Source organism: Myotis davidii, unplaced genomic scaffold, assembly GCF_000327345.1.
Source record: "Myotis davidii unplaced genomic scaffold, ASM32734v1 scaffold93, whole genome shotgun sequence".
In the NCBI taxonomy this organism is placed as follows: domain Eukaryota; kingdom Metazoa; phylum Chordata; class Mammalia; order Chiroptera; family Vespertilionidae; genus Myotis; species Myotis davidii.
This window is the reverse complement of record NW_006292095.1, coordinates 750,385-772,968: the sequence shown is the minus strand read 5'-3', so window position 1 is coordinate 772,968 and position 22,584 is coordinate 750,385. Positions and strand designations below refer to the sequence as shown.

General features: G+C 48.3%; 1 protein-coding gene across 2 annotated transcripts in view; it reads left to right on the top strand.

Moving 5' to 3' along the window:
* Window positions 1–22,584, top strand: part of CSGALNACT1 (chondroitin sulfate N-acetylgalactosaminyltransferase 1) — a 199,605-nt gene that overhangs the window by 113,410 nt on the left and 63,611 nt on the right. For both annotated transcript variants that reach the window (XM_015565174.1, XM_006765507.2), the window contains one exon: window positions 11,358–12,286. In XM_015565174.1, the coding sequence (XP_015420660.1) occupies window positions 11,653–12,286 (634 nt within the window). In that variant the 5' untranslated portion in view covers window positions 11,358–11,652. The remainder of the gene's footprint in view (window positions 1–11,357; window positions 12,287–22,584) is intronic.

The following is a 22,584-nucleotide window of genomic DNA, read 5'->3' as shown; positions in this document are numbered from 1 at the left end:
CAATGTCTACTGCAGATATATTTTTTTAAATCCTTACCCGAGGATATGTTTATTGATTTTTAGAGAGAGAGAGAGAGAGAGAGAGAGAGAGAGAAACATCAATCCATTGCCTCCTGTGCACACCCCGACCAGGGATCTAAACTGCAATGTAGGTATGTGCCCTGACGGGGAATCGAACCCACAAGGTTTTGGTGTATGGGACGATGCTCCAATCAACTGGGCCGCCTGGCCAGGGCTGCAGATTAATTTCTTTAGAGGACTAATATCTTAAAATGTTTTTAGTGAATCCTTTAATAATCAGTTAACTGCCTAGAAAGGATAGCTGACTACAGGCAGGCTTGGCCCAGATGCTAGAAGTGCGGACCTGAGGAAAGGGTAGGGAACATTGGGGAGGGGCTGGAGGCATGGTGGGCCTGAACCAGAGCCTTCATGATATGGCCTGCAGTCAGCTTTAGTTTTTTGTGAAAAATAATAATTAGGTAATTTTTATTTACATAATGGGGGGCATCTTGCATTTATGTAACAGTGGGCATCCCCCTGTTAATTTTTTTCTGTGTTACTGGTTCTGTTTCCACACTCAGAGAGACGGCACAGAGAGAGAAGGCTTGGCTGCTCCAGCTTCGTGGGGTTTCTAAAATAACCTGCATCATCCGTGCTTTCCCTAGTCCTGTTGTCTAACAACCACTTTCTAAAGTAGCCCCTGTTTGTGTGCTGATGTCTTCCTTGTAGGTGGGGAAGGAAAAGGGGAGGGAGAGCAGCTACGTCGTGTATTTTGTCTGGACTCAAAGGAGCAGTTTCCTTCTTAGCCCTTCTCACTTCAAACATCCCAGCAAAACACACAACGGCTCACGAGCGAGGGCGTCACCACCTCTCGCATCCAGATGTTTCCAGGGATTGGTCCTTTGGCCTCGCGACCGGGGCTGGAGACTCCGCTGTGCTCACACACTTCTTTCCAGAAGTCCGGGGCAGGACAACTCATGCAGCGTGCTGACTGATGCCCAGGGTTGGGGTGAAGGGGCTAGAGTGACACCCCTGGGAGAGGGCAGCACAGGCCGCCTGAGGTGACCACAGTGTGAGAGATAATAGCTTTGCCCAGCTCCGTGAGTCATTAGCAGAGTCTCACCCAGGGCCACGATGGAGAGGGCGAGAGTGCTGGGTGCACCCCCCAACTCCCGCCTGCAAGCAGGAGCCCCTTTTGCACTTTTTTAAAAGACTGGTGTCTGCAATCTGGTTCTCTTCAGAGACTGTTTTGTCCGTTTTCGGAGGCTTTCCCTGCTGCGTGTCTTCTCAGCTGTCCTGCTCTTTTTCGGTGGCTCTGCTTGTGGGCACTGCCTCCCTGGTTGGAACTGTGTTCATGTTGTGTGGCTCTGTCTGCCCTCTGAAATGTCAGGTTGATCGAGTAGATGACTGCAGTCATGTTTGGGGCTGTGGAGGGCTGCTGCCTGTGTGGGTAGGTCACCTGGCCTCCCCAAACCCTAGTGTCCTCGTCTTGGAGAATAGGGATCAACCACTCACAGGAGGTTTAGGTGCCACAGCAGGTAATGCATGAGATCTGGGGATTCCCTAGGGTCCTCGGTGGAGCCCCCTCTTTTGGGTGACCTGTCCAAAAGGACACCAGGTGACTGACTGACTTTGACCCGAAGTGAGCATGGTAACCTTTAGCTGTGACTGACTGAGGCTTTCCATAATGCTTTGTTCTGGGAGTTCTGTGTTTAGAGATGTTTTAAAGCCATTGCTTGGTACATGGTAGACACATGTGGTAAACGTTATTTCTCTCTTCCTCTCCCCCTCTGTTTGTTAATAAGGGGACTGGATCATCCCCTGAGGAAGGAGGGGGCTCCGTTAGTCTCCCTGTGCTGCCTTCACTACAGTGAAGTTGAGGCCCTCTCACCTGGAGCCACCTCAGCCTTCACGGCACAGTGTGCTGTGATTCATTCATCCATCTGCCCTCACTTCGGAGCTGGTACCACTCAGCACTCCACCTGCCCTCTGCCCAGGGCCCCGTGCTAATTGCTTAGCCAGAAGGCGCTTGGCTGCAGAGCATTGCTCACTTTTAATTAGTCCCCTCCTTGTTAATTAACAGTGTGCATTTCTCTAGAAGCTGCATTGGGCTGCATGACCTGGGACCTGCTCTCCCTGGGGGCGCGCCTCCCCGAGTCGGCTTGGTTTCAGGGCTGAGCTGCCTGCACTTGAGCGTGGTATGTGAGTTGACATGTGGTACCAGCCAGTGCACGGGCATCTCATTGGTCATGCTCTGGAGGAAAGAGCGAGGACTCTGTGTTTGGCAAGAGAATTCATGGTGATGCCAGCCAGCATCTTAACCGACCTAGAGATATTCTCTTTTTTCCTGTCAAAGAAGACCATCTCTCCATGGGTTAAAGACTTCATTTGCCAGGATGCTTCTTAGTTGCACTGACTTCAACCTGAGATATGCAGATAAGCTCCTGGCAACTGCTCAGAAGCCCTTGACTGCAGAGGAGCCCTGTCCCCGCCCCACCGCGGGGCCACAGCAAGGCCTGCCCTGGGCACAGTGGGATCAGCGTTCTTTCCGGGAACAGTGCGAGCGTGCACAGTGGTGAGGGGTGTGGGAATGCAGAGCACGGCTCGCTGGGGAGGCAAAAGTTATAGAGAGAAGCAGTGCTTAGTGCCCCATCTCAGGGGCCGGGCAGGCTCATAAATGGCAAGACTCATGGTGAGTTCAGAAGCAAGAAAAAGTGGACACGGTGGGTGCGGAATGACACGTCAGCTTTTACCAGGATCATTAAGGGTGATGAACAGTATAGCCCCGGGGGTAAGAGCAGGGCTTTAGCATCAGACTGAGCTGGATTTAAACACTGGTTTGGCTACTTGCCAGCTGTGAGCCGTGGGCAAATTACTTCACTGCTGTAAGCCTCAGTTTCCTTATCTCTCATGGGGATAATGAGGCTAAGCCCATGGGATTGTTTGGGGGATTAAATGAGATGTTTATAAGTGCTGACTCTGATGGCTGGCCTAAAGTAAATGCTCACTAAGTGGCTGTCATTGTGAGCAATAGGAGGGTGTTGGAAGGCTGGTTTGGAGGGCTTCTCATGCAGGATGGCTCCCCAGCCACAGAGCCAGAGCCCTGCGGGACGGAGCCCCGGTCTCTCTGTGGACTTTGGGCAGCTGACTCAGCCCCGCGTTGTGCCTGAGACACCTTCCTGCCCGGAAAGGGCTCCTGATGCTCCATATTCTAAGTTGATTTTTTTGGGTTAATCCTCACTCAAGGATATTTTTCCATTAATTTTTAGGGAGAATAGAAGAGAGAGGGAAAGACAGAGAGAAACACATTGATTGGTTGCCTCCTGCCGTGCCCTGACCAGGGCCGGGCCAGGGAGGAGCCTGCAACCGAGGTATGTACCCTTGACCAAAACTGAACCCAGGACCCTTTAGTTGGCAGGCCGACACGCTATCCACTGAGCCAAACTGGCTAGGGCTTATGTCGCTTTAAGTGCCTTCTCTTTTCACTCCACCTGCAGGCCTGCCTCCTATGCCGACTGCCTGCCTGAGATCCTCCCTGAAACAAGGTTGGAGGTGGCAGAGGAGAAGGGGGTGCGGGGGTAGTGGGGTGTGGGTGGGGGTGGGAAATCTATGCATATTCAGGAAGACCCTCCCTATCAAGTCTTCCCTACAGAAGTTCGCCAACAATTAAAAACCAAAATAAAAACAAAGGAGGGTTTGGTGCTATTTCCTGCCTTTTGGGCATGTGGGGTTGTAATTCATTTCTGTGTCTTCATGTTCTGAGGAGCGGACCCCTTTCTTTTTGTCACATTTCCCTTTTCCTGCTGCAAAGTAAAGAGACAGGAATCAGAATGATTCCTTCAGGAGGCCAGTGTGGAACGGAGCGGGGTGGAGAGGCACACCTCTCACCCAGGGCATTTCTGACAGAGAAGTGATCAGGCCAGTTTTGGGGGGTTGCTCCATCCTGGTCCTTGGAGCGCAGAGCCCAGTTAGAGGGCGGACCTCTCAGAGAAGTCCCTCGAGGGCCGTTTTGAAGGCCACATCGAAGTCCTGCAGGTTAGGAAGGGAGGGAAGCGGCCGACACGCGGGGCCTGGCAGGGGCCTGGCAGGGGCCTGGCAGTGGTCTGGACGTGTGGCCTGGCCACAGGTGTTGGGGACCCTGGCATGGAGTCAGAGGGCTCCAGAGGCAGGAAAGTCACCCTAAGGAGCAGGCAGCGAGGCGGGAGCCTGGGGCTGAGGCTCTGGAATCGCTGTGGCTGCGTCTGGAGCACAGTCAGGGAAGTCGGGTTAGTGGGAGCCTGGGGCAGGGTCCCTGGGGTGCCCAGGACGGTCCTCAGGGTGAGAAAACATGTACAAAATTTACACATCATTATTATAGGGTATTGTTCTGTGACTACGTAATACAGCCATACTGTAAAACTTGTGTGTGACCTGTAAATGAATAAATTCCATATAGGGACTTGTTCAGAAGCTAGTTAGTGCCTCGCATGTGCTATTTATGTTGATCATCCTTGATCTTGATTGCCAAGGCCAGAGGAGGGAAGCAGCAAAACTGCTGGGCTGTCCTTGGCTGCACCCCACCCGCGCGGATCCCTTTCTGTGTGCGGCTGAGCCCGGGGTCGGGCCAGATCATCTGGTGTCAGCGCTGGGGGCGGTCGGGGACCTTCAGGCTCTCCCAGCCAATCCGACACGCTGGCCATTTGCTGACTTTGTGTGACAGCCCTGTCCCTTCTGTGGGGTGTGGCTTTAGCACCCCTTATGTGTAGACAGTGACACGGGCCTGCTAACCTTGCTTCAGCTTTGCGGTTGCTACCAGGACACAGCTGAGGATGAGGCACGCGGCACATGAGTACATGCTGACTGAAGACTCCGTGGGAAAAGGAAATCTGACGATAGAGAATACAGATAGCGTATTGTGAAGTTGTACACCTGAAATTTATAGAGTGTGATTAACCAGCGTTCCCCTGATCGATTTAACAAAATAATAATGATAAGAAGAAAGAAACCTGAGTTCCAGGAAGAGCTGTGATAGCTGGGAAACCCTGCCCTAAAGCTCCCCGGTGGATGTGGCGTAGGGAGATGGAGAGCTCTTGGCATACTCATTCTCCGACTATTTTTACTTCTTTGCAAGTCCTCAGCCCTGAACTACTAACGTGTGTCCAAGAGGCGGATTATTGCAAACTCCACAAAGCCGGGGCAGGAGTGGGTTGTATATCCTCACTTCCTTTAAGAGAAGGCAGATGGAAAAGAAAAGTCTGTACACATACTGTGTGCTGGGAGCAGGCCGAGAAGTTCAGGGTCTTTACGCGTTTACAGTGGCTTTGGTCTGCCTTCTGCTACATGTGCAGCGTTTTCTCCCACTTCTGCCATATGATGTTGGTCATTCCCGTCAACCCTCGGCCCCTCCCTCCCCGCACCTTGGACAGTGTGGGAGGCAAACGCACGGGGTTGTGAAGACTAGGAGGTGGGGATCCTTGAGGGCCCTCGTGGAAGCTGGCTACGACCCCCCACTACCACACCCTGCACCCAGGAGTTAAACTGCGGTGCAGGGAATTCTAAATGAAGCCGTGTGTTTGAGTCAAGGGTACAATGTTAGCTTTGTGTACATTTTTGAGAGCATTTAAAAACTCTCTGAGTAAGAATCCTTGCACGATGCTTTCTCCACACACATTCAGGATGGTATATTTATTCAGGAGATATGACCCCGGCTTACGTTCTGTTAGTACAGTTAGTACAGCTCACCCTTTGAGTGAAGGTGAGCTTGTGCCCTTGTCATCAAAGGGCCGATTGTGTGGGGCAGGCTCCCGCGGCCGGGCTGGGCTTTGGTCTACCACGTCCTGGCCCAGTGGACACTGCCTGGCTCTTTTCCCCGTCAACCCTGTGGCTGGGCCTGCACACCAGGGGGAGGTGTCTTGTAGATTTTATTGCCACTCCTTGAATCGTCTTCTTTATCACTCACAAGGCCTGTCCTTGTGGTATGTGCTGCTGCCTGACCTGGTCTCGCCCTGAGATGGCCGTCCCTCCTGCCTGCTGCTACCCTGCCATCATTTTGTCAGCGGAGCTTGTCCTGGGGTCCTTCAGATCTCTGAGCATCTCGTGGACATGAATAGACACGCCCGGCGCTCTCCATCACAGTATGCAGCTCTCGTGATCTAAATGTTCACCAGGACCTGTAAAATGAAATGCATACACCCATGCTACTGGCTGCTTCCATTCTGGCCACAGAAATTCGAATTTCCACCGTCCCCGTCTGGGGTAAATGCTAGACTCCAGACCAAACTTGGAGCGTCTTAGTGTCTTAGTTTCACGCTTTGAAGAGCTTCCACTCTAAGATGAAATGATACACAGGACCTATAGCCACTTGCCTGTCTTAACACATGGTGCTGATGCTGAACATTCCTTTTAAGCTTATGTCACTTTAAAATGTATTTGTTTATATGCCTCAACCCTCTTCCTCCCTCAGCACACATACATTTAGTAGGGAGGAAGCACTGGCATTAACACTTTGTATCTATTTTAATGGCATTTGTCTCTCTGGGCTCATAGTTATTGGTGAGGCCTTCATTCCCCAATAAGCTTATAAACTTGCTGATGTTGGAATTTGTTTCTGGTTCATCTTTTTGTCTCTTGTACCTTCTTATGCATCGCATAGAACATAGTCGGAGCTAATAAGGATGAATAACGGCAGTGTCCTAGCTAGAGCAGACTGTGGTGTGACCCGTTGTTGAGTCAGTGCTGTGCAGTGTGGAGAGCTGGGGGACGCCTGGGACACTTCCTGGCGTCTGAGGAGCCCGCTCCGTTGCTGGACCCTAGATTTAGGTCCACTTGTCTTGGAGACTCTGCCTTAAAGCGCCACGAAGTGCTGTGAGCTCCTTAGGCAACCCCTGGCCTGGATTGTAAGAATGGCAGCAGCACCATCGTGATCGATGTTCCCTTTAGTTCTCAATGAATCCAGGGTTTTGGACAGGGTGCGTCACAGAACCATCCTCAGGGATTCGGCCAGGACAGGAAGTGGGAAAGCAATGGCAAGGAAGGGCATTTAAAAATGCAGTGGTAGGAACCTGAGCAGCACAAAGGATTTTCTATATTAAAAAAAAAAAGGGAACATGCATCTCTCTTCTCCCAAAGGCCCTAACATTGGTTACTGACAGGGGATCCTTCTTGCTCGCCATTCCTCCCCTGTCCCCAGCCACCCCAAAGACTGAGCTGTAAGCTGGGTGCCTTTGTAAAGTTTTAAAAGTAGTAGCACAATGCTGCTCTGGCCCCGTAAAGCTCTATTTTCACTGTCTTCTCTAGCTTGTAACAGTGCTCGGTAATTGCATGGTGCCTTCCTTCTGCAGGTCTGTAAACACATTAGAAATGTTAACTCTCATTCTCCCGACACCTCTGCAGAGAGCGGGAGAGGTTGCCCCGTGCCTCTGGGGCTGAGCTGTTCGTTTGGTCCAGTTGCATCTCATCGAGGTGTTCTTTCCTCGATGTGGTACAGCTGGTGAAATACCATCTGCTCTTAAGAATGACGTCCTGTGCTGCCACTTGACATTTCTGTAGAAGCGAGGATCAGCCGAAGGATAAGGGTTCTGACCTCAGCACACAGATACTCCCAGTCTCTATAGCTTGGCCAGTTGTTACTATTTTGATTACCGATTAGATTGCTAGACACATGGAAAAACATTTTATCTGTTAAAGGATGCAGAACTTTGTTTCTGACATACAGTTTCTGCTCCTGACATGTAAAAGGAGAAATTCATTCCTGCCTCTTTGGTAGTAATTTATGTGGGTTTTTATTGTTCATTTAAAAAAGGCAGCCCTGGCCAGCTTGGCTCAGTGGATAAAGCGTTGACCTGCCAACTGAGGGTCTTGGGTTCAATTCCAGTCAAGGGCATATGCCTGGGTTGTGGGCTTGGTCCCCAGTGCAGGGCGTGCAGGAGGCAGCTGATCGGTGATTCTTTCTCATCATTGATGTATCTATCTCTTCCTCTCCCTTCTTCTCTGAAATCAATAAAAATATATTTTAAAAAATTTAAAAAAATAAGTAATTTCTTTCAAAATCTGTTTTTTCTCCTTTTGCATCTTGAAGAATGGAATCTATCTATATATATAAAAGGCTAATATGCTAAGTATCTGACCATCTGACTGGTCACTATGACGCACACTGACCACCAGGGAGCAGACGCTCAGCGCAGGAGCTGCCCAGCTGCAGTGACTTGGCAGCGGTGGTTTTAGGGTGATGCATCCCGAAACCAGAGAGGAGGGAACCCGATTCCTCCAGGGGCCATGTGATTCCACCTTTGGCTATGGGTTATGTTGTTGCTGGGCACTATCAGCCCTGAATCTGGCTTACTGCACACTTGCGTTTGCGTTCCACACCCTAGATGACAGAAACTTCGTAGAGTGCCCTCTCCACTCCGGGAACCCTTGGGGGATGTTGGAGAGCCGGTTTTGGCCTGATCCCCGCAGGCCAGGCTGGAGAACCCCACCAACCAACCACCTCCCACCATAACCAACCACCTTCTAATTAATTTCTTTTCAATGTGCACAAATCTGTGCACCAGATCACTAGTATTAAATAACTTTGAAAAGTATACTAGTGGATTTCAAAAGCCAGACTAGATGTTAAAAGAGCCTTATGGAACAGAACAAAATAATTATTGTGCAGTTTTAAGTTTCTTTAGTTTTAATACATTGCTTCAGTTAACCAACATGACTTCAATTTATTATGCAAATGTGACAATTATTCCATTTAAAAAATCTGTTGGAAAGATTGTGTTTCTGCCACACAATAAATTGTGTTGAGTATTTCATTTTTGTTTTTTGATTTGCTTATCTTGTTTTTAATGACAACTCATTTAAAGTAAAAGTCTTTAAAGTGGCAGAATAATGTCTTCACTAGTAATTTAATACTTGGATATAATGAGTTCATCTGAGAGATTTCATTAAAATCAGCAAGGTGCCTGAATACCAAAGCTGAGATGTTTTTAATCACAGAGTTATAGTAATTATATGAATCCCAAGATTTTCATCAGCTAGAAAAGGCTTCCAGGGCTAAAATACACTTTAAACTTAGCACTAATAACTGCATATTCTCAGTTATACAAAAGAGAATTTGCAGGCCAAGGGAAATATTGGAGAGAATATTATGTGTTGAATTTTTAAGGAAAATTAAGAAATAAACTATTTTGATAACATAATAATATCTGTAAGGGTTGCATCACCAGGGTAACAAAAGGGGAACTCTCGTGTGTGGCCATGGTATATAGCAGGTGCATACTTGCCAAGGAGCCTTTATTGTTTACTATATTGTCAGCATAGAGAGAATGCTAGAAGGAACATCGCTCTCTTCTCCCAGAGGTCCTGACGTTCCTAATTCACTGGAGCCCTTCTTCCAGTAAATGTGACAGACTGCCAGTAAATGAGATGATTATTGGCCCAAAACCTGGATTTCTGGGTGGGTGAAAACTATGTAAAGAATAATTTACTTATTGCCTGGCCAGTGTGGCTCTGCGGTTGAACGTTGACCTATGAACCAGGAAGTCACAATTCGATTCCCTAACAGTGTTGTGCCCAGAATTCAGGGTCCCCAAAAATTGACCACCAGGGAGCCACGTCCGATGCAAAAGCAAAGAGTCTTTATTCAAGCCCGGGCTTGGCTCCCCCAGCCTCCTTACTGACGCAGTGGCGACGAGAGAGAGAGAGAGAAGACCAAGCCCCAGGAAAACAATGGACTAGTCATTTGGGTGGGCTTAGGTAAGTGACGTGGGTTACAGAGATTGGTCACTTTGGTCAGGGTTTTTCAGGAGGGTCTTACAGCACAATGGTCAGGAAGTGACCAACACATTCTGAGGTTTGAGCCATCCCCCACTATGTCCTGATTGGTCAACAGCGACGCATAGGGAACATCCTCTGGTATAGCCTTATTAGGACCTTAGCTGCGTTCCTGGAGCTTCATTGGTCCACTGAGATAGTGGTTGGGGGAGTTAGGACATTTGCGGCATCCCTGTGGTCACTCCCTTGGTGGTGGTGGTGGTGGCGGGTCAGGCTGCAGACCCAGCTCTACAAGTATGGAGATAGTCAGTTCTGCTTAGTCCTTTCAACAGGACACATGCCCAGGTTGCTGACTTGATCCCCAGCAGGGGGTGTGCAGGACACAGCCGATCAATAATTCTCTCTCTTTATTGATGTTTCTATCTCTCGCTCCCTCTCCCTTCCTCTCTGAAATCAATAATATATATTTTAAAAAGAATAATTTATATTTTCTTTTGAGGCTTATTGAAAATGTCAAATTTTTATAAAAAGGGCAGGACATGGTACCCCCAAGGGAGCTTGTTTTTTAAGAGAAGTGACCAAAAAAGATGCATCTAGGAAGATCTTATAAAAATCTCTCTAAACAATAAATTTTATTTGACCTATTTTCCATTTATCATTCTTTATTTTTTTTCTGGCTCAGATAGGTACTGAGGAAGGGAGAACGCAGAAGCAGTGTTGTAGTGATGACCATGACGGGTGGATGGATGCCTGGGGAAATGGGAACGGCAAGTCAGGCTGACTCACATGGTGCATTTGGAGTTGAGGGGCAGAGCATGTAGTCACATGGAAGGCCCCACGATCCGCCTGGATATTTCTGATGAGAGTCAGGACACAGAATTCCTGTTGGAGGCTGGAGTGGAAACATGCCTGGGATTTGAGTCCTGATAAGACAGTATATCTGGTCTCTGTTCTTCTCCCAACCCCATCCTTTTCTATGGTAAACTCACCATCTCCTGTCCACAAGCAGAATTGGAGAGTTAGCTGGAACAACTGTCCCCTGACTCCTCCTGAATATATTATCATCCACATTGATTATTTGCATATTTGAACCTCCAGTTGCTTCCCTATCTCCTGATCATAAGCTTGAAGACCCTTTGAGCCAGCTTGGAGCCCTGCCCTGAATGAGTGCACCCTGGCGAGCCCATGCATGTCTTACCTTTTGTAGCCTGGGAAGACCTGGCCAGAGAAGTCCCTGCCTACAATTTTAAATGTCAATTAAAGTTTGCTTTTCCCTTTTTAACCATCAAAATAATAGGGGCCACTGTGGAAAATTCACAAGATACAGAAAAATGTAGAGAAACAGAAAAATCACCATTAATACTTCCATCCAGAGAGATTTCAATTTTTGCCATATTTCCTTCCAATCTTTTTTTCTGTATCCTCTGTTATTTATATGCATTGCTCTGCAAATGCATCTTTGCATTATGATTTCCAAACATCTGACAATATTTAATCACCTGTCACAAGCATTTTCCTGTAAACCTCATGGGCGGTCTATTGAACATGGATTGGCATCATGAACATAAGAGTGTTATTATCTTGATTAAGTGTTTTGTCATTTGGTCTCTTCCTAGGTCCCCTGTTGTCACCTGCTGCACATTTGGAAGCTAGGATGGGCCTAAGTGTGGACGTTTGGAGGTGTCAGCTAACTCGTTGCTTCTGCCTGGAAGACCGTCCTGTAGAAGTAGAAAAAGTGTTCCACATGGTGCTTGACTTCGAGAGACAAGACGTGTTGTAGAAAGAAATGAATGAAGGCAGCTCAGGGGGCCCCAAACACATGCTTCCCGTGGTCTAGTCCGGGGCAAGCCCTGCCGTGGGGCCCTGAGGTTCTGGGATGTCGCCAGTTCTGGACGCATGGCTGATTCCTGAATGACGATGATTCGCCGGGGGCTGCTTGCGTGGATTTCTCGGGTGGTGGTTTTGCTTGTGCTGCTCTGCTGTGCCATCTCCGTCCTCTACATGTTGGCCTGCACTCCCAAAGGCAACGAGGAGCAGCTGGGGCTGCCCAGGGCCAACGGCCCCACAGGGAAGGAAGGGTACCAGGCCGCCCTGCAGGAGTGGGAGGAGCAGCACCGCAACTATATCAGCAGCCTCAAGAGGCAGATCGCACAGCTCAAGGAGGAGCTGCAGGAGAGGAGCGAGCAGCTCAGGAACGCACAGTATCACGCCAGCGATGCCGCGGGCCTGGGCCCTGAGCCGGGCGCTCCCGAGAAGACCCAGGCCGACCTGCTGGCCTTCCTGCACGCGCAGGTGGACAAGGCGGAGGTGCACGCTGGCGTCAAGCTGGCCACCGAGTACGCCGCAGTGCCTTTCGACAGTTTCACCCTGCAGAAGGTGTACCAGTTGGAGACGGGCCTGACCCGCCACCCTGAGGAGAAACCCGTGAGGAAAGACAAGCGGGATGAGTTGGTGGAAGCCATCGAGTCAGCCTTGGAGACCCTCAACAGCCCTGCAGAGAACAGCCCAAACCAGCATCCGTACACAGTCTCGGATTTCATCGAAGGTTGGCAAGTTTGTGGATTGGGGTAGAAAGTAGTGGAAGAGGTGTCCGGGCCCAGGCACCCAGGGGCGTCACAGCTGCGGGGGGCTGGCAGCTGGCTTTGGGGATGGCTGGTGGAAAGTTTTATGTGAGCGACACCAGTGCTATATAGTATGGTTTTTATTTTTCAGAAACATCTGTTTCCACTTACTTTCTCATGGAAACCACAGTCATTGAGTGGATAGATTCATTGTTCTTTGGCAGAAGAAAGTAGGACTTCTTGCTTTCATTAAAAAAGAAGAAGAAGAAGAGAAATACGTAAAACAAAACGTAAACATAAAACTTTGAAACCCCAGAGGAGTATGATAGGCAGTTTTAATTGATCCCTTCTCACAGGCACTTCTCTCCTGGAGATGGGGCCTGGCCGTGAGGCCCGCGGACAGAAGGGCAGTAACGTGTCGTACAGCACTTACACTGGCCAGACACTGTTCCGGGGACCTTTTACTTATTAATTACTTATTAATTCACCTTTTCCTCATAATGACCCCACTAGTGAATAAGGGAATAGAGGTTCAAATGAAGTAAATCACCTAAGGTTGCTCAGTGAGCAGGTGACAGAGCCAGGATTTGAATCTGGGAAGTCTTGTTGAGCCATGCCCTTAAACCATCAGGTTATATTGTATAGATGGGCCCTAAGGGACACATGGAATATAGTGAGATGAATGAGTGAGCTTTTTCTTCTTTTCAATAGGCAAAGAACAATCTAGTATTAATTTGTGGTTGATTGTGTCCAACTTCGGAAGAAAGCAGCTTGTCTAGTTTCTTGGAAGACTCGTTAGTATCATCTTCCTTGTCAGTTTTCCCATTGTCAGTGGTTCAACATCAACTAATAATTTGGGAGAGGAAGTGCCTTCAAGGGCATCCAGCTCTTTCCCCTGTTTCGTGAGAGAGTTCATTCCAGCTTCCCAGACATGTCGCTGGGTCCACATTACTCCACTCCCTGCTGGGTTGTGAGCCACCATCTCTCAGCCTGCATGGCAAGGTGGACTCTGCTCAGTTGTAGCAAAAACCCTCCCACTATTATTTATGCCTGTTTTCTTTGGACATTTTCCTGTCTTAGGATTTTTTTTCAACTTTATATGTGAACCATAAATTCATGCAATTTTGCCATAGTATCATTTTTCATATACCTAGAGCCAGGTAAAGAAATCTTTTACAAGACCAAGCTTTTGGTGTCAGGGTTGAGGTTTTTTTTTGTTGTTGTTGTTGTTTTTTTACTCACTTATATAGGTGTTAAAAATGCCTACCACATTCGGCAGCAAGTATAAGCTCATGGTGAACACTCAGAGTTAGAAATATCATGGTGATGCAGCATCAGATTTTATAGTTTTAGAGTTTATGAAACATTTCCACCTATATTATCTTGCTAGCTGATCCCTGGGGAAATCATTAAATATCCTTAAAAAGTGAATCCTGGTTGCCACTGGAGTATGCTACAGAAGCTGCCCACAGACAAAGCAATTTCAAAAGAACTTGATTACGCATCAGTGCCTATAATTTGGAATGTTTGCCCTTCTGATCTTTAATCTGCATTCATATTTGAAATCTCAGTCTGCTTTTCTGATACGAGAGCTTCATACACAAGGGCACTTGTTCTTGATCAGTAGTGACGCAGGCCTCTGAGTTTATTTGCCCTGAGATATGGCTGACTTTCTCTCAGAGGCACTGGAATCCTAGCTGCGCAGTGCTGGTTTCACATGCAGCACACAGCCTGCGTTTCAAAGTAGATCAATCCACGTTTGATGAAAGTCTAGTCAACTATTTTCATAGGATGAGAAAATTGGCACAAGCACTTTAAATATACAGGGGTGGGTACACGTAGGTCTGCAGTTGCAAGTATGTGAAACACAGAGTTCATTCTTGTATTACTATTGATTAAGTTTATTGTGTTGTTTTCCATACGAACATCTGTAACCTGCTTTTGCCCACCCCTGTATTGATACATGTTTGACTATCATAAGAAGCAGTTGATTTCATTTTTCCACTCTTGACACAGAAGATTGTGGAGGCCATCTTTTATGTTCTCAGCAAACGGGGCCTCGTGAAAGATGCCGCCAGTCAGAGGAAGTTGATAAGTTCAGCGAAGGAGTGCTTTTCAAATAGTGATGTTTTCGAACAAAGTGGGACTCCTGGGACCACAAGTATTAACACATGGCTCCATGGCAGGCAGGTATAACTCATGATTCCCACCTCAGAGAGGCAGTTGGACTGACTTATGTTTTATGTTTGAGGACCTTTTTAATCCTGAATCACAATTCTCTGATCTACACCTAGTCACAGAGAAGGAGGGGAATGGAAAGGTCTGATATGAAATCTGTTTTCTGCAACGAGTTAGAGCAAGTGATAGGACCTTATAAGGCTGAAGTATATCTTCAATGTAACTTATTTGGGTTTCTAAACATAACCTCAGAGAAACTGAGTTTGTGTTTGGGGAGTTGTTAGTAGTCCAAAAGTTGGAGCAATTTAGAAGTCCATGGGAAAATTTTAGGTTACCAGCGGGATGTTCCAAGACTCTCAGAGCTTTAAATGAAGGCCACAGATTTGCTGACCCTGAACTAGTACAATGAACATGGGGATTGTTTGTGTTTAAAGAAATAATAATAATAATAAAAGCCCCTGGAATGCTTCCAGACGATAATAGTCACATAAAATCTAAAGCCAACCGTGAGGCAGGTGGCGTGATGACATGAGCGTGGGAACCTGTGTGTCTTTGACCAACACCCTAACGCTCCCTGAGCCTCGGTTTCCTCATCTGGACTTGGGTGTCTTCCAAGGCCCTACCCAGCCCCAGCCTTCTGCAAAACACAGAGCACTGCTTTAACTTCCTTTCTTCTTAGCTTTGCCGAGGTGCCATCCCCGAGGGTGCTCTGCCGCCCACTCTGCTGGTTGACTGAGGGCACCCCACCTACCCTATGGGATCTCCCTCCATAAAAGGAGGAATTCAAATAGACGATTTATAGTCCCATCTGACTGTGACCACTTTCTACAATTCTGTGAAGCTTGCAGCAGAATACCACCTTGATGACTATCTAATTTATTAGGTATACTAGAGGCCTGGTGCACCACATTTGTGCACTGGGTGTGTGTGTGTGTGTGTGTGTGTGTGTGTGTGTGTGTGTGTGTGGGGTGTCCCCTCAGCCCAGCTTAAGCCCTGCAGGGAGCAGGCCTAAGCCAGCAGTTGGACATCCCCTGAGGGTCCTTAGCTTGCCTCAAGAGGCAGGAGTGGCTCTTGCCACCGCTGCTGCACTCACCAGCATGAGCCTGGCTTCTGAGATGAGTGGCACTCCCCCTGTGGGAGTGCACTAATCACCAGGGGGCAGCTCCTGCGTTGAGTGTCTGCCCCTGGTGGTCAATGTGCACCATAGCGACCGGTCGTTCACCGTTCGGTCGATTTGCATGTTAGCCTTTTATTATATAGGGTTGCTTTAATTCTTATGGGTCTCTAAAACAAATAGGGAACAGCATTTTCCTCCTTTTTCCTTTCCCCAGATGTTCCGTTGGCACTGATTTTCATGTTGGATTCTCGCATGAATTTTTTTTTTTTTTTGCAACCATCTGGGAAATGAAGTTAACAGAAAAACATGATCAGGTCCTGTGCCCTAGGAGCCTGACTGTTTATCTCCTCCAGTCAACAGAAACTCCTTCTCTATGCTTGTGGTTTGGTTATTCCTTCAGTGTGGGATACACAGACTCTGCGTGGCACGACTTTTGGCTTTCGTTTTATATTTTTAAACATACATTTGATGTCATCCCATAAAACAGTTTAGCTTTCTACATTATTCCTCTTTTATAATCCAAACATCTGGTAATGTGAATCCTGTGTGAGGCATTTGTAATGTCTGTCACCACGGGGTTGCTCTTCTGTCACCAGCCTCTGCAGCTCACCCGCCTGCAGTTTTTTCAGGGTTAATTGTGGCAAGAGAGGGGCAGACACTAGAGGACTTGATTTGGGGGTGAGATGGAGCCAAGCCATGATCCATAAGAAGTTGAAGGTTTTGAGGGCACCCTATGATGTGTTGTTCAAACCAAGGGGATATAGAAATAGCTGTAAAACCTTAGTAGCTGTCTGCACAGTAATCCCGACCTCCTCTGCTCTATAACCAGGCCTTCGTGCTTCCTAGGGCACGAAGGCAAGGCGTGAAAATACTGAGTCTTTGACTCCCATTGTTTGAGTCTCATCATAACCTTGAAGGAACACCCGTGACCACTTGGCTACATTTTTTTTAGACAAATCAAATCCATTTCCAGGTCCTGGGTGCTTGGAGAACAAGGTACTTGGAACTGTGTGCACAGGGAATAGGTCCTTTTTTCAGTGACCCTTTCTGTGATTCGCTTCTTTGTCAGCAACTTTGTGACTTGAGATAGGAAATGGTTAGGCAGACATTCGGCTGCATTTCTGGGCCTTGGGGGATCTCGGTGCAGAAATACAGGAGCGCAGGATTCTGCACGGTGGGTGGGGCTAGCCTGTGTGTGGAAGAGGACACGGTGCGGGGAAGCTAGCTGACAGGCAGGACGGCCAGAGGACTTCAGGTCCCTCAGTTCTCAGCCAGTCTCCACGGAAGTGAGGGCGTTAGAACTCAGCACGCCCTGCCCTTCTGAGCATGCTCACGTCTGTGCACTGGACCCACCACGTTGGTTCACTGCTAAGTTTTGAATAGGTCTGCCTGCTACTCGACTCTTCTATCACTTCTCCCTGCCCCTCTATTCCACCTCACCCTGTCCCCTCTATTCTGCTTCCTCCCACAAATCTCATTTGTTTCTAATGCTCTGAGTTCCTTTAAGGAGAGAGAAATGCTTGTTATTCTGAAATCAGAGATAAGAGCAGTGGTTCTCAACCTTCTGGCCCTTTAAATACAGTTCCTCATGTTGTGACCCAACCATAAAATTATTTTAGTTGCTACTTCATAACTGTAATGTTGCTACTGTTATGAATTGTAATGTAAATATCTGATATGGATGGTCTTAGGTGACCCCTGTGAAAGTGTCGTTCGACCGCCAAAGGCGTTGCAACCCACAGGTTGAGAACCCCTGGTTAAGAGGCGTACATGCATATAAATGGTTTAATGCCACACTTTGTCCAGTGAATTCATCCTGTGGTGATGGTGAGAAAGAGAGTTTCCCAGCCTTGGATTTCTGCCAGTGGGCAGGGTTCCAGCCCTCCATCCATGAGCAGAAGAAATTCTCCATAATTTTTGGACAAGGGACCCTACCTTTTCATTTTGCACTGAGCCCTGCTATCTAGGTCCTACCTCCCAGGTTGAGAGGACATGAGGGAGAGGGAAAGAAAGAGGAGATAGAATTAGGTTCACATGTGGTGCTGACGCCTAGGTTGAGCGTCGGTTCCGCCCACCTTCCCTGGGCTGGGACGAATGGAGCCTGTATTTGATGTACATCCGGTGTGTGCAGAGTGTTTTGTTACAAAACGGCAGGAGCCGGCAGGTCAGACTTCGTTTTAGGATGATTTTGTTGTTAGTACTTTCATTGTACTCATTCAACACAGTTTTGTTCCCAGGGGAGTCTTTTTAAAAATTTGAGGACTCACTGATCTTCATGCCTTTGGGTTCTGTTAAGAATGTGCTGCAAGAGGGCGCTTGTGCTGCTGCAGGTTGTCCAAGACGGAGGAGCTTGGCTTTAGCCGGAGAGACGAGCAGAGGCTCGATGGAGAGAGCCTGCACTGGGGCTCACACACACTGACTTGGGGCTCACTCCCACACATAGCAGTGGGAGGGTGGGGGGAGACTGGCAGGCAAGGCCACCTTCGCATGAACGGTGCTGCCCTTCAGCCTGTTCAGCCCTGTGGGCAGGAAGTGGTGTTTACAGAAAGGATCCATGGTTTTTAACCAGACCCCTCGTTTTTCCTCTGCTGGGATCCCAGGTGAGGTCCTGCACCAAGGCCTAATCAGCATGTGTGGACGGGGCATCTGCTGTGTGTGCAGAACCTCCCCCACCGGCTAAGGGCTGGGAAAGGAGGGTAAAGCCAGGCCTCACCCCTGAAGGACCTGATCACCTTCACAGGGAGACAGAATGCTGAGTGACTGCGGGTTCAGTTGGGGAACTGACTCTTGGCGCCTGGGCTTCAGAATTGGTGGCTGGATGCAAGCAGGTGGTCAGAGAAGATGTTGGGGGAGGTGGGACCTGAGCCAGTCTCCAAGGGTGGGAAGGGGTTTTTGGAGAGGGAGTGAGGTGGGGAACAGGTTGGCAGCAGGGATGGGGTACCAGAAAACCAGCTGACTCAGGAATAGGGTGGTGGTGTGGGGTTAGGGCGGAGACCACCGTAGTCAGCAAGCAGGACCTGAGAGTCACTAGGAATGCAGCTCACACGGAACCTGAGCTGGATAAGAGCTCAACCCACAGGAATTGTCTGCATCTGGAGGTAGTAGGTCCTTTCTCCTCCAAAGGCAGTGAGCTCAGCTCTTGAGTCCCAAATAGCCCTCCTCCTCCCCTCTCACGTGCTATGGTTCCCAGGCGCTCAGACAATTGCAGCATCTTGGAGGCCCCAGTGATCAGAGACCAGGGCGGCCGTTGTTTTTCTCGCTGACCTCCTGTCTGCACCAGGCACTATTTCTGACATTTCACAAACACCAGTTTACTGACTCGCCCTACCACAGTGAGGTAGACACACTCATTATCTTCGTTTTGCCAGCGTGGAATCCGAGACACAACGAGGTTAACGTCCTCAGGGTCAGTCAGCGGGAGAGCGACAGGACCAGGATGCTAGAACTTCAGATCTTAGCTCCTCACTGTGTGCTCCCCTCTTCCCCCCGCCCTCAGGGTCTCTCACCCAACACACATGCTGCTCTAGTCCTGGATGACGCAGAAAACCCTTTTAAAAACACATCCAGATGTGTAAACACCTTTGGGAGAAGACCTGCCCTGGTGAGTTGTATACATTTCCTAGGGAAGAGGTTTGATAGGAAGAGAAGGAAAAACAGAGGATCCTGGGGGAGACAAGCAGAAAGAGACACAGTAAGAAGCTGCAGAAGACAAGTGGGGGTTCCCGCACCGAGGGAAGGGTGCGGGTCCAGGAGCCTTTCCCACGGAAAGCTGTAAACTGCACAAAGGAGTTTATTCTCACCGTACTGGATGGGAAGGGGCAGGGAGTTGAAAGAGGAGAGAATATTGAATTCAAACCCGCTAGTTGAGACCCCTGAGGGAGCTGGTTGGTGTGCTTGTCTGTTCCTTAAGAGAGGAAGCAAGGTTTACATTTCTGTTATATTCTCCAAAATAGACTACTTTCCTAGATTGGGATTTTATATAAATCCACGGCGTAGGCAGTCCTGGAGGGCTTCCACCATCCGATCCCAGCTTATCTTTTCAGCTTCATTTCCTACTGCTCCTTCCAGCCCTCCCCCTGCTGCCACTGAATGCTTACTCGTTGGTGTGCCCTGACATTCCTGCTGCCCTGTGCAGTTCCTTCGCTGGAGAAGCTAGGGCTCCCCAGCTCCCCAGTGTTGGACCTTCTGTAAGACCTCCCTCTCAGAAATCTGTTCTCATTCTTCCTCCCGCAGGAAGTTCTCTCATTCTTCTTAAAGTAGTATGTTGTACTCGAGGGCACTTCTCACTCCCCCATCTAGGTTTATGGCTCTTCATTTACCTTCAGTCAGCCTTTACGGACAACTTCCAGCAGTAGTAATCGGCACACAGTAGGTTTTTTAATTCATTAACTGCACAGCTTTCATAGCAGTCTTTCCCAATTGGGGTCATCTCATCTCTGATTAATTCTCAGAACTAAAAAGACACCATGTCCCTGGGTCTTGGGGTGTTCTCAGGTCCCACTCCCAGTAATAAGGCTTTTTTTACTTCCCTTTCCCCCCAACTCCAATGAGTTTTCACCAGGTCCCTGAGAGTGACAATGTTTGTTGCCCTTTCCCCACCCATAAAGTTTTTGTTCCCTAGAGGGAGAGAGTACAGAAGGGTGTGGTAGGAGTCTCTTGCCTCCTCCTGCATGGCTGCTGTTCCCTGGGGCTGACGCTGCATGGACACTAATTTTTCTGCAGGTACCCAACGAGGTTTCTGGCGAAAGAGCCTGCAACAGAGTCCAGATTTCTCTCCTGTTTGGAACCCCAGGGGCTTCCTGCCAGCCGGCACTCAGCCTTCATCATTTGGTTTATCTCTTCTTACCAGGGTCCAGTGCATCTGCCCCAGGGAGCAAGTGTTCATGCCTCTTAGCTCCCTGCAGGTTCCTGTTGTGCTCAGATTTAGGGACAGCTTTTGTTCTGTGACCTCAGCTCTCCATTAAGTTCAAAAAAAGTCTTGCATTTGAAAATAATCTGGCTCTTTTCTGTTGTAAGTGATGCGTCTTCAAGCTCATTATCACCTGGAGTGGACGCAGAAGCGTGCAACCACTTTTTAAAGTAATAATTTGAAATCTATTGATCACTTTGTCTCCTTCCATTTCTCTACAAATCAATAATCTCTTCTCACAATCCAGTTTCAAGCTTCACGCACAATCCAGCAGTTTAAAAGAACTCACTTGCATTGATTTTACCCGTGAATGGGAATGCTGTGGCAACGCCCTAAATCTGGAAGTCCATTATTAAAGTTACTTTGAATGAAACCCCAAACCCAATGACCTCTTTTCTGTAGCCATGAATCAAAGAAATGACATTGTTGCCTAAAACCCCACCTTGTAACCCTATCTCTGTTGATCATTTGAGCTTTAATGTTGAAGTGTTGGGCACTTGGATTTATTCTCTCAAACGCCATATTACCCTACAAGTAAAGTTAACTTACAAGCAAACTCCTGCACACACAGGGCGTTGAGCCATCTCCTTTCTTGTTGCCAGAATTTGAGATTATTGTTTTCCATCCCGTTCTTCTTTCCACTTTGGTCTACGGAGAATCCCTATTCCCCTCCTGCCAGTGGTGATACAGGTCCTACCATAGCTAGATTCGGGGGATGAAAAGGATAGGAGAGGGAAGGGAAAAGGTATTATCTTGTTCCCACCTCAGATATCCACCTTTCCTATATTTCCCCTCCCCCTGCAGGCCTGGAGATACATTGGTGGCTGAAGTGTCAACACCTGCTGCCCATCTCTCTATCCCCACCCTACAGAAACCCTTGGTTAGGAAATAAAGCCAAGGCTTACAACCCCAGGGGGCTGTACACTCCCTTACAATCCTGCTGTGCTCCTTCCTCTGGGGCCCTGTCCCCGGCAGTCACCTCTGCTTTCTTCCTCCCCTGCGCCCATCCCTCTAATGTGGAGCCTGTGTCCTAAGGAGCCAATGACTTAGAGTTCCCTAGTCCCTAGTCTGCCACCTGTCCTGTGGGGGAGGGGTTGTCCCTTTCTAACTTTTGAAGTTATAACTGAATGGATTTCATAGCTAGGCTTGGGTTGATGTATAGAGTACAATAAATGCTGTACCACAGGCACAAAGTGGGTGTAAGGGGTTTCTGTGGGCTGGGCTGGATGTCCCCACACAGATCTATTGTTTCTGTGTCTTCTGAGTGACTTACAGATAAACGTTTGAACACAACCCATCTGTAAATAGATGACGACCCACCCTCATTTTCTTTTCATTGTAAATGTGTCTGTAGAGCAGACAGCCTTTCCCTGATCTACCCAGGGAAGGGAGCAGATGGATGATGGCGCTGAGATTATCTCGACTGTAAGCAATAGACAGGGACTGTCAGGCATCTTTCCTCTCTCTCCATCTGTTTCCATAAAGGCTGCTGATCAGAAGTCTCCATCCACAGAGCGATACGGGCTTGTTCTTCAGAGGGAAAGGTCTGCTGAGCCTTTTGGCCAGATGACTTGATGCACATTATAGGACCTCCAGGAGCTGAGGTGGGAGGGGGATAAACACCAGCCAGAGTGACTCCATCATGGAAATGCTTACTGAATCCTACCTGGCTCTCCTTCCGTCCCCAGCCCCTGGGTGTTACTATGGGCAGGAAGGGAGGGAATAGACCCCTCCAACCTTGCAGAGTTCTAGTTCTTTTTGGAATCTGAGATATGATTCTGAGTGGTGACTTCATCTGGAGGGTTTTGTAGGGGGAATACTGATGGCAGAGAACAGAGCCAAGAGGAAATTAAATTGCAGGAGGAGGTAATTAGGTTAAGCACCACTTGAAACTTCATAGCTTGTTAAATGTAGGAATAGATGGGCAATGGGAGACTTATGGTTTGAGATTTTTAAAGACTTGAATATTAAGTGGTCTATTCATTCCTTGGACATGCCCTATGTAACAGGCATTGTCAGAGCTGGGAATGGACAAAGTTATACGCAGTCCCAGCCCCTCACAAGCCCCACAGTCCAGT